Source organism: Oncorhynchus clarkii, chromosome 11, assembly GCF_045791955.1.
Source record: "Oncorhynchus clarkii lewisi isolate Uvic-CL-2024 chromosome 11, UVic_Ocla_1.0, whole genome shotgun sequence".
Lineage (NCBI taxonomy): Eukaryota > Metazoa > Chordata > Actinopteri > Salmoniformes > Salmonidae > Oncorhynchus > Oncorhynchus clarkii.
In genome coordinates this window covers 13,027,119-13,045,676 of record NC_092157.1, presented here as the reverse complement: position 1 = coordinate 13,045,676, position 18,558 = coordinate 13,027,119, and the positions used below count along the sequence as shown (strand labels likewise).

Below are 18,558 nucleotides of genomic sequence, written 5' to 3'. Positions count from 1 at the left end.
TCAGATCTAGGATGTGTTATTTTAGTGTTCCCTTTAATTTTTTTGAGCAGTATGTGTATATATATATATATATATATATAATGTGCGTTAGTCTGCATGAAAAACGGGATCCGATTTCCTGGAAAGCTGCTGTAAATACACCCCTATGCACGATAGTTGATGACTAGTTGTTTAGAGAGAGCTAACCAACAACACAGCTAACACAATCACTTCAAACTGAAGCTGGAAAGACCGCAAACTAGCTGTACTTCGTTTGACCTGTTTTCTATTATCATTTCTTTGTATATATCCATAAAAATGATGCTGATCATGATTTCGACTGGCTGAGAAACCCACTTGTCTCATCCTGACTCCCGACATGTTCATTACTATGGGACAGCTGGAAATGGAATTTGAATATTGAAACAGTGTTGCAAATGTCGGAAAGACAGACAGCAATTTTTATACAAATCTCCACTGTTGAAAACTAAATGTTAGTCTAAAAGAAATGTGAGAGAATTTCTAGATGCTTTTTATAGTGGAGATCAAGTTTATAAATTGCCTGGCTGGGCTAATGAGACAGTGGATTGCGCAGTCAGATGGAACAGAGTACTATAAATAGGCATTTTAACGTCATAGATTTAGCCGGTGGTAACTTGTGGAATAGACACCGGCTGGAATGTGGATTAGACCCACTTGTTGTATAATTAAGCAATACGGTACCTCTGGGGTTTGTGCTATATTGCCAATATACCACGGCTAAGGGCTGTTCTTATGCATGACACATCCCTTAGCCGTGGTATATTGGCCATATACCACAAACCCCCGAGGTGCCTTATTGTTATTTTAAACTGGTTACCAACGTAATTAGAGCAGTAAAAATACATGTTTTGTCATACCCGTGGTATATTGTCTGATATCCCACGGCTGTCAGCCAATCAGCATTCAGGGCTCGAACCACCCAGTTTATAATGGTTAATATATCCTACTTGTATATTTTTTTTATGTACTTGTAAAGTACAGTGTTCCCAAGCTCATCTCAATGAACTCAACCAGCTCCTCTCAATTAGCCTAAAGGCATCCTCTATTCTGTTAATGGGACCAGGCTCAAACAAATGTGGGCTGTTCATTACAACAGCAGATGGCTAGAATTAAATATCAACCTGCAACCTGTTCACTCATCCATTCTATCTGATAATGATTGAAATTGGGGGCAGATTTTTACCTCCGACAAAAGTGAGGAGGGATGGAAAAGGGGAGGTAGGGAGATAAATAGACATCCTTATTTGATTGATGGAATTATTGAATTAACTCTCAATTAACTAATAGTTGAGTAACATATTTAAATGTTTATTCTTTACATTTTGTGGCGGCGGTTGGATCCGGTGCTCCCTGTTTGATGCTTTTACTAAGGCAACAGTGTTCACTGCTGTTTTAGACTTCAATGTCTTGAACTCGAAATCCACCAAATCCTATTCATAATGACTCATGACATTTTGCTAATTTTTCATGTCATCGTTTCAGGCAAAATGAAAGCCCTCCTGTCTGATGGCTGCGAGGCCCCGATGGTGACCCAGATGGTGACTAAAATAAGAGAGCCAGGTAATCAAGCTCTATAGATCCAAATAACCCAGATAATTGTCACAGTTTATGAGGTGGTATGAATCAAATGAATCATTACTTTCTGCTAGTGTAGTTGACAGCGTTGGACTTGCTACTGTAATATCCACAGTATAAGGACACGAGTATTTCACTATTTGTAAAAAATAAATATGGTAAACACATATGGTTCTAGATGTGTAAGTGGTCTTCAGCATTTAGTTCACAATATTTAATACAGTGCCTTGCAAAAGTATTCGGCCCCCTTGAACTTTGCGACCTTTTGCCACATTTCAGGATTCAAACATAAAGATATAAAACTGTATTTTTTTGTGAAGAATCAACAACAAGTGGGACACAATCATGAAGTGGAACGACATTTATTGGATATTTCAAACTTTTTTAACAAATCAAAAACTGAAAAATTGGGCGTGCAAAATTATTCAGCCCCCTTAAGTTAATACTTTGTAGCGCCACCTTTTGCTGCGATTACAGCTGTAAGTCGCTTGGGGTATGTCTCTATCAGTTTTGCACATCGAGAGACTGACATTTTTTCCCATTCCTCCTTGCAAAACAGCTCGAGCTCAGTGAGGTTGGATGGAGAGCATTTGTGAACAGCAGTTTTCAGTTCTTTCCACAGATTCTCGATTGGATTCAGGTCTGGACTTTGACTTGGCCATTCTAACACCTGGATATGTTTATTTTTGAACCATTCCATTGTAGATTTTGCTTTATGTTTTGGATCATTGTCTTGTTGGAAGACAAATCTCCGTCCCAGTCTCAGGTCTTTTGCAGACTCCATCAGGTTTTCTTCCAGAATGGTCCTGTATTTGGCTCCATCCATCTTCCCATCAATTTTAACCATCTTCCCTGTCCCTGCTGAAGAAAAGAAGGCCCAAACCATGATGCTGCCACCACCATGTTTGACAGTGGGGATGGTGTGTTCAGGGTGATGAGCTGTGTTGCTTTTACGCCAAACATAAGAGATCTACAGCTGAGGTGGGAGACTCTGTCCATAGGACAACAATCAGTCGTATATTGCACAAATCTGGCCTTTATGGAAGAGTGGCAAGAAGAAAGCCATTTCTTAAAGATATCCATAAAAAGTGTTGTTTAAAGTTTGCCACAAGCCACCTGGGAGACACACCAAACATGTGGAAGAAGGTGCTCTGGTCAGATGAAACCAAAATTGAACTTTTTGGCAACAATGCAAAACGTTATGTTTGGCGTAAAAGCAACACAGCTGAACACACCATCCCCACTGTCAAACATGGTGGTGGCAGCATCATGGTTTGGGCCTGCTTTTCTTCAGCAGGGACAGGGAAGATGGATGGAGCCAAATACAGGACCATTCTGGAAGAAAACCTGATGGAGTCTGCAAAAGACCTGAGACTGGGACGGAGATTTGTCTTCCAACAAAACAATGATCCAAAACATAAAGCAAAATCTACAATGGAATGGTTCAAAAATAAACATATCCAGGTGTTAGAATGGCCAAGTCAAAGTCCAGACCTGAATCCAATCGAGAATCTGTGGAAAGAACTGAAAACTGCTGTTCACAAATGCTCTCCATCCAACCTCACTGAGCTCGAGCTGTTTTGCAAGGAGGAATGGGAAAAAATGTCAGTCTCTCGATGTGCAAAACTGATAGAGACATACCCCAAGCGACTTACAGCTGTAATCGCAGCAAAAGGTGGCGCTACAAAGTATTAACTTAAGGGGGCTGAATAATTTTGCACGCCCAATTTTTCAGTTTTTGATTTGTTAAAAAAGTTTGAAATATCCAATAAATGTCGTTCCACTTCATGATTGTGTCCCACTTGTTGTTGATTCTTCACAAAAAAATACAGTTTTATATCTTTATGTTTGAAGCCTAAAATGTGGCAAAAGGTCGCAAAGTTCAAGGGGGCCGAATACTTTCGCAAGGCACTGTATACTTCATGTTTAGTGTACTCAAAATCCTCGTGAGCTAAGTTGCTGCTAGTTTTTCAGTCATTGTCTAATGTTGTTGAAATGTTTAAACTTCCCTTTAGCCAATCAGAAGACATACACCCAGGATGGGGTGTGTCTGACAGAGTTGGGCATGTGCCAGCTGCAGAGCCTGGTGGTGCCCTCTTCGTCGACCCGCCGAGGTCAGAACAGGCGACCCAAGCCCAAGCTCAAGCTGAAGATCATAAATCAGAACAGTGTAGCTGTGCTCCAGACTCCACTGGACTCCCACTACTTAGAGCTGTCCCGGGACGGGTACATGGACAACAACCGAGGTAAAGACTTTTAGGGTTTCACAAATGGTTGGCTGCATGTGCCCCACCTTGAGGGGGCTCCAATCCGGCAAAAAATGTACGAGAAGAAAGAAAGAGGATGTCTTGCTCAAATAACCCCCGCCCTTTTTGAGAAGTCTAATAATCAATTTTGTTTTCATTGAAAATGTTATGTCGACTAATATCGATGATATGGGATGATGAGCTGGGATGAGAAGATGCAGACATTGGAGTTTAATGGCCATTCACATTGGCCAGCACTGGAATGTCTGGGCTATTTTCTGAGGATAGAGTTTTCAGTTACATTTTGTTGGTTTGACGGAGGGGGGGGCGGCATAAATCCTTTCCTCGTTGCTTTTTAATCAGAACGGTCAAATGAAAGAGCGTATGTTTGCCAGGAAGCAACGTTTCAATCATCTAAAAATGTAGAGGCACAGGAAAAAACAGAAGCTTTCCTACCTCACTGGAACCTATTTGGGAAAAGCGAAGCAGGGAAAGGAGAGCAGGCTTGTAATGAATCTGACAGAGAGAAGTCTTTGAAAACAGCCGTCAGCAAATTATACCTGAATTGGCATTTTGGTGATGAGGAGGCTGGCCAGGGATAACTGAATTAATCCACAACCCATCTGTCAGAACTCTGCTCTGAGTGCAAGCAAGGGCTAATGATGAGCAATTAACCCTTTCCTGGTCCTCTATATTTAGCCCATGCAGCGGGTGAATTTTCAAGCCCTGTTGAGAGGGAGCTTTTGAATGGCTGCTGTACACATCACGTAACACTATGTTATAATGTAGCTATGACCGTACATTAAATTATTACAACGCACACACAGATAATTAGATTCGATTCATCTTGGCTTGAAGTCTATTTGACCATTTACAGCAGTGATCTAGGGTTGTGATCAGGTACTAGGACTATGTTAGGGTGTCTGTAGGTGTTATAGCCACTATAAGTGCAGTACATGAACCTCACGGCATGAAGAAAGATGAGAGAAATAACACCTAAAAAAGTCAACCTTGGACTGATCATGCATAAATCTGATATGTACAGTACATTTGTGCAAGACCAATATGTAAAGGATATATACATCAATCATTGAACAAATCCTGGAGATGCCACTCATTTGCATTTATAATCGGAGAAATACTCCAGCGTTATCGCTAAGGGGTTAACGCTAAAATGGTCTGTGGCTCAATTCCACCACTTAATGTACTGCTGTGGCGCCTCTTCCAGAGGTCTTACTCGGACACCAGGCCCACCAAGATGGCAGACCTTCCATGGAAGATACATTCAGCTTTTTGTGGGTCACATGAAGTATGTGCAGGGTCGGGTCATGTTCATTAAACACCAAATGCATACAATAGAGAGGGATTACCTAGAAAAAAAGTATTTTATTTTTCCATTGCAAAAACTGTTTTCCATTGTGTGTCCTAATAAAAAAGACCTTGATCTGTAGTCCTGGGTTTGGTGATATGGTTTTGGTTTGGTCCTGGGTTTGATGACATGGTTGTGTTCTGTTCCGGAAGGGGACCTCATGATGTACTGTGACGTTAAGTCTGAGTCCAGCCCGGAACGGGAGCCCGTTGACGACGCCAAGGGTGCCGAAGACACCGACAGCAACAAGAAGAGGAAGAGGAAACCGTACCGGCCCGGTAGGTTCAAAGTTGAAAACATTTTTACATTTGGGGAGTTAAAAACATACATGCATTTTGGCTCAAAGATGGCAGAGCAAAAACTGTCTGGAAAAACAAATCCGTTCATATGAGGCATCACTAAGGAAGGGTGTCCTTCCTTAGGTCAGCACTGACCTTGGGTCAGTTTTGTCTCAACTGGGTTGTGGTTTATTTGTCATGTGCGCCAAATACAACAGGTGTAGGTAGACCTTACAGTGAAATGCTTACTTACAGGCCCTAACCAACAGTGCAATTTTTAAGTTAAAAAAAAAAAGGTATTAGGTGAACAATCGATAAGTAAGGAAATAAAAAACAACAGTTGAAGACAGTGAATAATAACAGTAGCGAGGCTATAAAAAGTAGCGAGGCTATAAACAGGTTAGTCGGGCTGATTGAGGTAGTATGTACATGTAGATGTGGTTACAGTGACTATGCATGTATGATAAACAGAGTAGCAGTAAAAGAGGGGGTGGCGGGACACAATGCGGGTAGCCAATGTGCGGGGGCACCGGTTAGTCGGGTTAATTGAGGTAGTATGTACAGTTAGTGACTCTATAGTGCCTTGCGGTCGGAGGCTGAGCATTTGCCATACCGGGCAGTGATGCAACCATGCTCTCGATGGTGCAGCCGTCGAACCTTTTGAGGATCTGAGGACCCATGCCAAATCTTTTTAGTTTCCTGAGGCGGGATAGGCATTGTCGTGCCCTCTTTACGACTGTCTTGGTGTGTTTGGACCATTCTAGTTTGTTGGTGATGTGGACATCAAGGAACTTGAAGCTCTCAACCTGCTCCACTACAGCCCCGTCGTTGAGAATGGGGGCGTGCTCGGTCCTCCTTTTCCTGTTTCCTGTAGTCCACAATCATCTCCTTAGTCTTGGTTACGTTGAGGGATAGGTTGTTATTCTGGCACCACCTAGCCAGATCTCTGACCACCTCCCTTCCATAGGTCAGCACAGACCTTGGGTCAGTTTAGTCTCAAGTGGGTTAAGGCTCAGATTAAGCTGATTTTATAGCAGCTCTTAGGAACATCTTATTTGTTGCATCATAGGAGAAGAGGGGAGAGGGGATGTTGATAGGGATTCATGGACAGGGAAAGAGTGGTGGATGATGGTGGTAGGTAGAGGGATGGAGAGAGAGAGGGGGGGAGGTAGAGGGATGGAGAGAGAGAGGGGGGGAGGTAGAGGGATGGAGAGAGAAGGGGGGGGTGGAGGGATGGAGAGAGAGAGGGGGGGAGGTAGAGGGATGGAGAGAGAGAGGGGGGAAGGTAGAGGGATGGAGAGAGAGAGGGGGGAGGTAGAGGGATGGAGAGAGAAAGGGGGGGGGGTGGAGGGATGGAGAGCGAGAGGGGGGTAGAGGGATGGAGAAAAAGGATGTGGAGCAGATTTACGGGAGATGGAAAGAGGATTGTGATAGGGATGAATGAAGCAGGAGAGAGAGCGGGAAGGAGAGTGGTGGATGATTGTGGTAGGAAGGGGGGGTAGATGGATGGATGGAGAGAGAGATGGCGGTATGAAGGGAGAGAGAAGGAATGGGGGAGCCGACTTATGAGAGATGGAAAGAGGATGTTGATAGGGATGAATGGACAGGTCGAGCGGGAAGGAGAGTGGTGGATGGCGGCTGGAGAAGGAGAGAGAGAGGGATGCAGGATTGTGGTAGAGCGAGGGAGAAGACTTATCTGAGAGGACAGCTCCGCTGGACAGTGCACTGTTTTCTAAAGGCTCACTGTGTGATATTTACAGCCGTCCTTCAGCTTTTTTTATTGTTCTGTTTTTATTACGGAGTGGGCCTTTAAAGCTCTGGAAAGAGGGCTCCGGGAAAATAACATTGACTCATATACTCAAAGGAATAATCTCCTTTAAAAAAAAAAACACCCGGAAATTGTATTTTTATATAGGACTTTTTAATTTGCCTATCTTTAAAAAAAGAAAATAGTTCCTCTGAAGTGTTTCACAGCAGTAGGCCACATCCCTGGCTAGTGGATTTTCTTCCCGCTAGACATTGCTTCCTTATCTTTTAGTGAACTGCACGCTATGCTTGTTATCTTGTGTGGACTTAAAGAATTTGTCGCAGTAATAAAGTACACCGGACCCAATTCTGCTCGCTTGGCGGAACACTGTTCTTGTCCATTTCCAGCCACGGCTACTGTGATATTGTTCTCTCTGGTTGAAGTTGTCACAATGTGTTGGGCATTGCGTGCACATACACACCACAGTACACAGGCACACAGTACAAATCACATTTTATTCCTCACATGCTTGTTTAACAACAGGTGTAGACTAACAGTGAAATGACTACTGATGGTCCAACAGAGTTCAAGATAAGATAAACTAAAATGCAAATAGAAATATTGACATGAGGAATAAATACACAGTGAATAACAAGAACGAGTAAAAGTAACATGGCTATATAGCGGGAGTACCAGGCAGTAACATGGCTATATACCGGGAGTACCAGGCAGTAACATGGCTATATACCGGGAGTACCAGGCAGTAACATGGCTATATACCGGGAGTACCAGGCAGTAACATGGCTATATAGCGGGAGTACCAGGCAGTAACATGGCTATATAGCGGGAGTACCAGGCAGTAACATGGCTATATACCGGGAGTACCAGGCAGTGACATGGCTATATACCGGGAGTACCAGGCAGTAACGTGGCTATATACCGGGAGTACCAGGCAGTGACATGGCTATATACCGGGAGTACCAGGCAGTAACATGGCTATATACCGGGAGTACCAGGCAGTAACATGGCTATATACCGGGAGTACCAGGCAGTGACATGGCTATATACCGGGAGTACCAGGCAGTAACATGGCTATATACCGGGAGTACCAGGCAGTAACATGGCTATATACCGGGAGTACCAGGCAGTGACATGGCTATATACCGGGAGTACCAGGCAGTGACATGGCTATATACCGGGAGTACCAGGCAGTAACATGGCTATATACCGGGAGTACCAGGCAGTAACATGGCTATATACCGGGAGTACCAGGCAGTAACATGGCTATATACCGGGAGTACCAGGCAGTAACATGGCTATATACCGGGAGTACCAGGCAGTAACATGGCTATATACCGGGAGTACCAGGCAGTGACATGGCTATATACCGGGAGTACCAGGCAGTAACATGGCTATATACCGGGAGTACCAGGCAGTAACATGGCTATATACCGGGAGTACCAGGCAGTAACATGGCTATATACCGGGAGTACCAGGCAGTAACATGGCCATATACTGTAGATAGGGGTAAAGTGATTGTGCGTGCTGGGATGTCGGTGTAAGTACAGTGCCTTCAGAAAGTTCACACACACCCCTTGACTTTTTCCACATTTTGTTACAGCCTGAATTTAAAATGGATTATTGAGATATTTTGTCACAGTACCCCGCAATGTCATTAGTGGAATTATGTTTCACTTTTTTTTAAATTCTTTTTTTTACAAATTAATAAAAAATGATAAGCCTTAGTAAGTTTAGGAGTAAAATGTTGCCTAACAAGTCACATAGACTCTGTGTGCAATAGTAGTGTTTAACATGATTTTTGAATGACTACCTCATCTCTGTACCACACACATACAAATCTCTGTAAGGTCCCTGAGTCGGGCAGTGAATTTCTAACACAGATTCAACCACAAGGACACCTATTGGTAGAAGGGTAAAAAAAAAACAAAGCAGACATTGAATATCCCTTTGAGCATACTTTGGATGGTGTATCAATACATCCAGTCACTACATAGATACAGGCATCTTTCTGAAATTAGTTGCCGGAGAGGAAGGAAACTGCTCAGGGATTTCACCATGAGCTCAATGGTGACTTTAAACCAGTTAGAGTTTAATGGGTGTGATCAGAGAACTGTGGATGGATCAACAACATTGTAGTTACTCCACAATACTAACCGAATTGACAAGTGAAAAGAAGGAAACCTGTACAGAATAAAAATATTCCAAAACATGCATCCTGTTTGCAACAAGGCACCAAAGCAATAATTTCACGCAAATTAAAAAGCAATTAACTTTTTATCCTGAATACCAAGTGTTATGTTTGGGTTAAATCTAATAGATAACATTACTGAGTAACACCTCATATTTTCAAGCATAGTGGTGACTGCATCATGTTATGGGTAGGTTTGTAATCGTTAAGGACTAGGGAGTTTTTCAGGATAAAAAAGAAACAGAAGCACAGTCAAAATTCTAGAGGAAAATCTGTCTGCTTTCCACCAGACACTGGAAGAAGAATTCAGCAGGACAAAAACCTAAATCACAAGGTCAAATCTACGCTGGAGTTGCTTGCCTAGAAGACGGTGACTGTTCCTGAATGGCCGAGTTAGTTTAGTCTTAAATCTGCTTAAATCTATGGCAAGACTTGAAAATGGTTGTCTAGCAATGATCAACAACCAATTTGACCTTGAATAATTTAAAAAAAGAATAATAATAACCTCTTAGAGACTTACCCAGAAAGACTCACATCTGTAATCGCTGCCAAAGTTGATTCTAACATGTGGGGTGTGGATATTTCTGTATTTCATTTTCACTGAAGTTGCGAAGATTTCTAAAAATATGTTTTCACTTTGTCGTTATGGGCTATTGTGTGTATCAATTTTGAATTCAGGCTGTAACACAACAACATGTGGAGTGAGTCAAGGGGTATGAATACTTTCTTAAGGCACTATGTTTGAGTGTGTGGGTACATTCCAGCTAGAGTTGGTGCAAAAAATGGTCAATGCAGGTAGTCCAAGTAGCCATTTGATTAGCTATTTAGCATTACACCACAGGAGGTTTGTGGCAACTTAATAGGGAAGGACGGGCTCGTGGTAATGACTGGAGCAGAATTAGTGGAATGATATCAAAGACATGGTTTGATGCCATTCCATTTGCTCCGTTCCAGCCATTATTATTAGCCATCCTCCCCTCAGCAGCCTCCACTACAGTACACAGGCAATATCCAAGAACAAAACGCCCCTAGAAGGAAGTGCCTTCAACATTTCCTGCGCTTGAGCGTTTGATTAACCAAACATTAAAGACTTGTGTGTCTGCACATTTCCCTTAGATGTGAATGCCGGTATAAGTGTTTGTCTGTGCATGTGTTCATTCCTAAGTGTGTAAGATGTGTGCATGTCTATGGCAGAGAGAGCCACACACACTCGCCCATGTCAAGTAGCTGGGTCTGACAGGGAGGCAGGGCGGAGGGGGCGGGAGGAGAGATGGATGGGGTAGAGAGAGGTGGAGACGACGGCGTGTCTCCTGTATGCCAGGTCACTTGTTATGAACCGTCACTTTATTCTACCCTGCTCTGGTGAACAGAGAGAAAGTGGCTGCAGACATTCTCACAAATAACATACCAGTAGAGCTGTGTGATATGGACAAAAATCCATATCGCAATACATTTCCTCAATTGTCCCATTTACAATCACCCAAATGTGACCGACCGGCTCAAATCGGTCTTATGTAGCAAAATTTGAAATGTTTTTTTTTTTTTTACACTGGATAAAAGTAGAGACCCAGAGCTAGAAAATGATACATCATACACTACAGTTGAGGAACAATGGGAAAGTAATTCTGCTTTGAAAGTGGATAAACTTGTCAACTCACTTTTGAGTTGGCCTTTGAATGTTTTGGTACCTACTGGAGAGCTCTTCGTTGTCTACACCCATTCAGCATTGTTCACACCCTCTTTAGCCAGCCCCACCCATCTCTTTTTTAGAGTCACATGTGAGGTCATGTGCTAAACAGTGAGTAGTGTAGTAAAGATGAAGACTAAAAGTGGTAAAAGTAGTAGCCTACAAAAACAACAACATTCCAGGTGAACAGAAAGTGTCTGGATAAAAAACATTTAATGAATATTAGTTTACCAAGGTAAACTTGTCTAAAATGATGATGTGAAAGAAATGCAATAACTCCCAGCCACATCTTGCCAAGTGGATGGGTCTTTACGTGACAGTATGATTGTTCCAAGACCTCATTGCAAAATTATTCATGGTTATAATGATCTTAAAATGCCACCTTGCGGTGGTCTGGAGCAGTGAAGCCGTGAAGCCGTGACGCTGTGGGTACCTCTAAGTCCCACGGTGTAAGCTCGCAACTTTTAAAGGGGGACGACTATGTTTTGTAATTTGGCTATTTTTAACTAGTGGTAATAGAATCCCATATCTTTGTGTTCCTTAATTTAGGTTCAGTTGTTTCTCCATTCAGGGTTTTTTCCTGGATCAAAAGGGGCTTAGGTGGTGGGCGTGGTAATGGGTGCAGTCAGCCTGTCGACACGGCTTATTTTGAGACCATTTTAGAGGCCCCCATCTTTACGGTTTAGAGACATAAACTAGTGAAGACATAAACTATGAAATAACACATACGCAGCACTCCATCACTCGCCTTCTTGGTCAAATAGCCCTTACACAGCCTGGAGGTGTGTTGGGTCATTGTCCTGTTGAAAAACAAATGCTAGTCCCACTAAGTGCAAACCAGATGGATGGCTTATCGCTGCAGAATGCTGTGGTAGCCATGCTGTTTTGATGTCTTCACTAAATATAAACCCTTGAATGAGTAGGTGTGTCCAAACTTTTGACTGGTACTCCATATATAAATAACATTTTTTTTATTTTTTTTAGGCGGGCAGTAAAAACGATAACGCCCAACGTTTTCAATGGCAGAAAAAGCCCCGCCATGGAATGCTCTCAGAGTAGGATCTCTTTTAGAGGGTTGGTACCCTGGGTACTCTGATCTCAAACGGCTGTTTCCTCTCATGTCCAAACACATAAATCATCTGAAGTCTCCCCCTCTTGCTCTGAGGCAGCTTAAGGAAGGCTGGAAAGCTCTGTCTGTCTGCTTTCAGACCAAAGGGGCTTTTCTCTCAATACCCAAGCTATCCAGAAATAGGCTCACCTGAAATTCTCTCTTTTTCTACCTCTCCAGTATTGGGTGGGCCACCTAAGTGGGTTTTTCGAGCTGCCTATGTCCAAACAGTCAAATAAAAAAACATTAATGACTTAATATATAGATATAAGGTACCTAGAAAAGACAATGGACCTATATATTTAAATAACAGATTCTAAAATTACAAAAATTATGCATTCAGGAGTATTTTTATGGCATGGGGCCCCCAATGATTTTACGAGTCAATCAGATAGCATAAGCTATGGCAAAAGGTGTAGGTTTGCAAGAAATCTGCTTTAAAACTGGAAAAAGAAAAAATCTCAGCCTCATGGCAAAATGTGTACAATTGCAGGCATTTTGCTTTGAAACTGCTAAATGTTATCTCCATCACATGAGCACATGAGGAAATTCGCTTTAAAACGGAGGCCCCAATTTTATCCAGAAAAAAACTCTTGTTCTCTCTCTCTTGTTCTCTCCCTCTCGTTCCCTCTCTCTCATATAGTGGCTAGGAGATGAGTTCCCCAAACACTCTCACACACACTCACTCTTTCATTTGTTCTCTCTGTCACACACTCACTCATGCTCTTTCCCTCTGTTCAACACACAATGATAGTTTCTCTCTGCCCCAAACAACCCCCTCCCCCCCACAACCCTCAGGCTCTGTGTGCATAGGTCACTGAGTAATGAAGATTAATGTCAAGGATTGGACTGTCAGACCCTCCTCTCATGTTTGACAAAATTAGAGCCTCGGCAACATTAATCAAGTATTTTATTCTACTGCTGAACACTGTCTCATCTCTCCTCCCCTGTGTCTCCCGGCCAGGTATTGGAGGGTTTATGGTCCGCCAGAGAAGCAGGACGGGACAAGGCATAGCCAAACGATCCCTATCCAGGAAAGACTCAACGTGGTCGTTACCTGAGAACCCAATGTGCAAAGAGGAGGGTAAGGACAATGGAATCGTCCCAAAAGTGCAAATCCCACCCATCTGGCACTCCCCGCAGAATCAATCACTTAACCCAGTAAAAAGCGGGTTCCCAGAATGTTACTTTGAGGTTGTGACCTCCTGTCGGTGTGTTGCAGGGTGGAACGAGACAGAGAGTACTCCAGTGGAGGAGACCCCACCGGTGCCTGAATGTCAGGAGAAAGTCAAGAAAAGATACCGCAAAAAGAAAACCAAACTGGAGGAGGAGTTTCCTTCATACCTGCAGGTGACTTTCAGTCTCATGTACACTAATGATATCAGTTTTGATCTACAATGTTCACTTTAATTATGTTATCATGCATACACTGTCTTATAAAGCTATTTATAGGAAAAGGTCACCGGTGAAGTATGCATTAAGTCATCTAATCAGCACAAAGGTGCCAGTGTGGCTACATGATGTCGGTCCAATGCAGACGTTTTTATCTCAATATCAAATCATTTCTGGATAACAATTAAGGTACCTTACTGTGATTGTTTTCAATTAAAATGATAAAGAAACAACTTCTCAAGCTATCATTTTGCTAGGACTGTCTGGGAGTGGTCTGAGTGGGGAGGGGAAACTGAAAACTAGCTGTTATTGGCAGAGAGGTCTTTCTTTTTGGTCTATTAACTCATTTACCACCTGGTGATGTCACCAGGCAGGCCAAAACTCCATCCCACTAAAACAGGCTGACATTTCATGCAGCCTTTTCAAATAGCTCTTACACTAAAAGGGCATTAGCATAATTTTCACAAATGGACAGTTTTATTCCAACCTCATACTGTGTACAAAACATTAGGAACACCTGCTCTTTCCATGACATAGACCAGGTGAAAGCTATGATCCCTTATTGATGTCAGCTGTTAAATCCACTTCAATCAGTATAGATGAAGGGGAGGAGACAGGTTAAAAGTATTTTTAAGCTTTGACACAAGGATTGTGTATGTGTGCCATTCAGATGGTGAATAGGCAAGACGAAAGTACCTTTGCACAGGGTATGGTAGTAGGTGCCAAGTACACTAGTTTGAGTGTCAAGAACTGCAACACTGCTGGATATGTCATGCTCAACAGTTGCCCGAGTGTATCAAGAATGGTTCACCATCCAAAGGACATCCAGCCATCCGACAAAACTGTGGGACGCATTGGAGTCAACATGGGCCAGCATCCCTGTGGAACGCTTTAGGCTGTTCTGAGGACAAAAGGGGGTGCAGCTCAATATTAGGAAGGTGTTCAGTGTATATTAAACACAGGAAAATCATGTTTTTGACTGCACTGGACCTTTAATCGTGTTCTGTACCACATAAGAATTGTTAATATTCTATAGGACACCTGCCAAGCACTTAGTAGTAGCAACTATTTCCCCACCATACAAGTAGTATGCTGCCCCCTTCTAAGATGTAGTACCTTCATGATTTACCAACAAATCCTCTGCATTTAAATGGCGTCTCGGAGAGATGTTGCCCTCTCTGTGCCACGCCTTTAAATGACCCAGTATGTTCAGCATTCGTGGGGGCAACCATGTGTTAAGAGCACCAGCTGTCACTATAGGCTTTCTTGTATGCTGCGCTTCAAAAATGAAATCTAAAGGTCCTCACCAGAGAAATGACTTTAATCAATTATTTAAATACCCGGCACATTAGGCTTTTAATGTTTTACCACAGCGGGGAGCATTCACATCGATAGTTTTTGAGCAGTTAAATGTATTCGAAGTGCAGTTGACTTACTTAAACACATAGCAACCCAACCAGCCTTGCAGGTGATGATGTGTCGCTGTGTTCAGGCTCTCGGTGTGGTTGTATGTACCCTTGTCTCTGGGTGAGTGTGGGTTTATTAGGGCATTTGATTTCTATTGGTTTATAGTGAGTGCAGGATCACATCCTATCCAAGACACATGGATTCCTACGGCTGCTAGATTTGACAAAACACAAAACACTAACACTACCTCACAAACCAGACCCACTACGTCTCCCTCAATAGCCACAGCTCAGACTCCGCTGCAGTTATACAGGGTGTACAAAGCCCTTCACCACCTTGGCCCCCCTTAACTCTCAGACCTTCTCCCCTACCACCCCGCACGCACACTCCGTTCCAACACAGTAGGCCACCTTGTCATCCCCAGGTCCAAGCTTCAGAGCTTCTGTGACAGGGCCTTCTCCAGGGTTGCTCCTCGGCTCTGGGACTCCCTCTCTCCGGCCATCCGTTACGGAGTCATCACAATCTTTTAGTCTCTCCTAAAGCCCCAACCCTTTGACAAGAAAATAAATACACTTCTAAGACACTCCTCTTTCAATCTGAGCTCCACCCAATCCCACCCCTTATCCTAAACCGGGTTCATATGCAAATCCCTCCCCGTCCCCTGATACATCAGTCTTTCCCTTCTTTGAGCCCACCCCTCTCTTTATTCATGTTTTTGTTTACTCTGATGTTTTGTTTTTCTTTTCGTTTCTACAATTTTAAAGTGACTTCGGGTCCCTGAAAGTCCCTTGCTGTAGGTCTCCCATGTATTATTATTATTATTATTATTATTATTATTATTAGTGATGCACCCATATGACATTGTTGGCCGATGCCGATATCTGATATTTTACTTGACAAAAATACAGATACTGATAACCGATATTTTGAATTTTAGCTGCATTTTAAGCATTCTAGTACAGTTAAATAGTTAACACACACACATGGACGCAGCGGTCTAAGGCACTGCATCTCAGTGCAAGAGGCGTTACTACAGTCCCTGGTTCAAATCCAGGCTGTATTCCATCCGGCCGTGATTGGGAGTCCCATAGGGCGGTGCACAATTGGCCCAGCGTCATCTGGGCTGTCATTGTAAATAAATATTTGTTCTTAACTCACTAGCCTAGTTAAATAAAGGTTACACACACACCACACTGACCAAAAAGTTAATTTGTTGGCGTTTACGCATGTCCCCATTACCAGTTAAACATAATCAAAACCTATTTCTTTCACTTACTTGCTGTGCTGTTTCGTTGTTCAGTCGTTTCATTCTCAACCAGGATTTCTATGGAACGCTGTTTGGGTCTTTGCAAAAAAGATACACGTCAAATAACACTATTTGACGTGTCAAATAACACAACATGATCTGTTTCAGTAGCTATATAGTTAGCTAGCTAACTACAGTGGGGCAAAAAAGTATTTAGTCAGCCACCAATTGTGCAAGTTCTCCCACTTAAAAAGATGAGAGAGGCCTGTAATTTTCATCATAGGTACATTTCAACTATGACAGACAAAATGAGAAAGAAAAAATCCAGAAAATCACATTGTAGGATTTTTTATGAATTTATTTGCAAATTATGGTGGAAAATAAGTATTTGGTCAATAACAAAAGTTTATCTCAATACTTTGTTATATACCCTTTGTTGGCAATGACAGAGGTCAAACATTTTCTGTAAGTCTTCACAAGGTTTTCACACACTGTTGCTGGTATTTTGGCCCATTCCTCCATGCAGATCTCCTCTAGAGAAGTGATGTTTTGGGGCTGTTGCTGGGCAACACAGACTTTCAACTCCCTCCAAATATATTCTATGGGGTTGAGATCTGGAGACTGGCTAGGCCACTCCGGGACCTTGAAATGCTTCTTACGAAGCCACTCCTTCGTTGCCCGGGCGGTGTGTTTGGGATCATTGTCATGCTGAAAGACCCAGCCTCGTTTCATCTTCAATGCCCTTACTGATGGAAGGAGGTTTTCACTCAAAATCTCACGATACATGGCCCCATTCGGATCAGTCGTCCTGGTCCCTTTGCAGAAAAACAGCCCCAAAGCATGATGTTTCCACCCCCATGCTCCACAGTAGGTATGGTGTTCTTTGGATGCAACTCAGCATTCTTTGTCCTCCAAACACGACGAGTTGAGTTTTTACCAAAAAGTTATATTTTGGTTTCATCTGACCATATGACTTTCTCCCAATCTTCTTCTGGATCATCCAAATGCTCTCTAGCAAACTTCAGACGGGCCTGGACATGTACTGGCTTAAGCAGGGGGACACGTCTGGCACTGCAGGATTTGAGTCCCTGGCGGCGTAGTGTGTCTTCTCCATGGTAGGCTTTGTTACTTTGGTCCCAGCTCTCTGCAGGTCATTCACTAGGTCCCCCCGTGTGGTTCTGGGATTTTTGCTCACCGTTCTTGTGATCCTTTTGACCCCACGGGGTGAAATCTTGCGTGGAGCCCCAGATCGAGGGAGATTATCAGTGGTCTTGTATGTCTTCAATTTCCTAATAATTGCTCCCACAGTTGATTTCTTCAAACCAAGCTGCTTACCTATTGCAGATTCAGTCTTCCCAGCCTAGTGCAGGTCTACAATTTTGTTTCTGATGTCCTTTGACAGCTCTTTGGTCTTGGCCATAGTGGAGTTTGGAGTGTGACTGTTTGAGGTTGTGGACAGGTGTCTATTATACTGATAACAAGTTCAAACAGATGCCATTAATAAAGGAAACGAGTGGAGGACAGAGGAGCCTCTTAAAGAAGTTGTTACAGGTCTGTGAGAGCCAGAAATCTTGCTTGTTTGTAGGTGACCAAATACTCATTTTCCACCATCATTTGCAAATAAATTCATAAAAAAATCCTACAATGTGATTTTCTGGATTTTTTTTTCCCATTTTGTCTGTCATAGTTGAAGTGTATCTATGATGAAAATTACAGGCCTCATCTTTTTAAGTGGGAGAACTTGCACAATTGGTGGCTGACTAAATAATTTTTGGCCCCACTGTATATAGCTAGGTGTCATCTAAAATAACCCTAATTTTTAAGACAGTTCTTATTTGATTAATGGTGGTTGGACCCATCTATGTGAAGCTAGCCACAATAAGGATTAGGGACAATAGTGGACTTTGCGGTTAGCCTTCAAAATAATATATGGTATAATTCCACTATTTGTATTAATTTGAATCACTGTCAATGACATACTTTTATTTTGAAGGCAAACCTCAAATTCCACTATTGTGCCTAATCCTTATTGTGGATTGCTTCACAACACATAACCCGTTCCCTAATTATTATTGTCAACAAGATGCAGGCGTGGAGGTATGGTGTTTTCTTTAGAAGAAGCCATGCTGTCGAGATTTTCTCTCCTCTCGCTTGCTTCTCAAATGTGGCTTGCGCTGTGTCAGATGCATGCACAAGTAGCCTGGCTAGCTTACTTCTTACTGCCCCCTTGAGAAGACAAGTAGCCTGGCTAGCTAACTACTCCCCCCTTGAAG

At 42.7% G+C, this 18,558-nt stretch overlaps 1 protein-coding gene across 6 annotated transcripts in view; it reads left to right on the top strand.

The window, feature by feature from the left end:
• Window positions 1-18,558, top strand: part of LOC139420219 (histone-lysine N-methyltransferase 2C-like) — a 229,913-nt gene that overhangs the window by 175,091 nt on the left and 36,264 nt on the right. For all 6 annotated transcript variants that reach the window (XM_071170069.1, XM_071170068.1, XM_071170066.1 and 3 more), the window contains exons 21-25: window positions 1,504-1,581; window positions 3,612-3,842; window positions 5,364-5,489; window positions 13,205-13,324; window positions 13,463-13,590. In XM_071170069.1, the coding sequence (XP_071026170.1) occupies window positions 1,504-1,581; window positions 3,612-3,842; window positions 5,364-5,489; window positions 13,205-13,324; window positions 13,463-13,590 (683 nt within the window). The remainder of the gene's footprint in view (window positions 1-1,503; window positions 1,582-3,611; window positions 3,843-5,363; window positions 5,490-13,204; window positions 13,325-13,462; window positions 13,591-18,558) is intronic.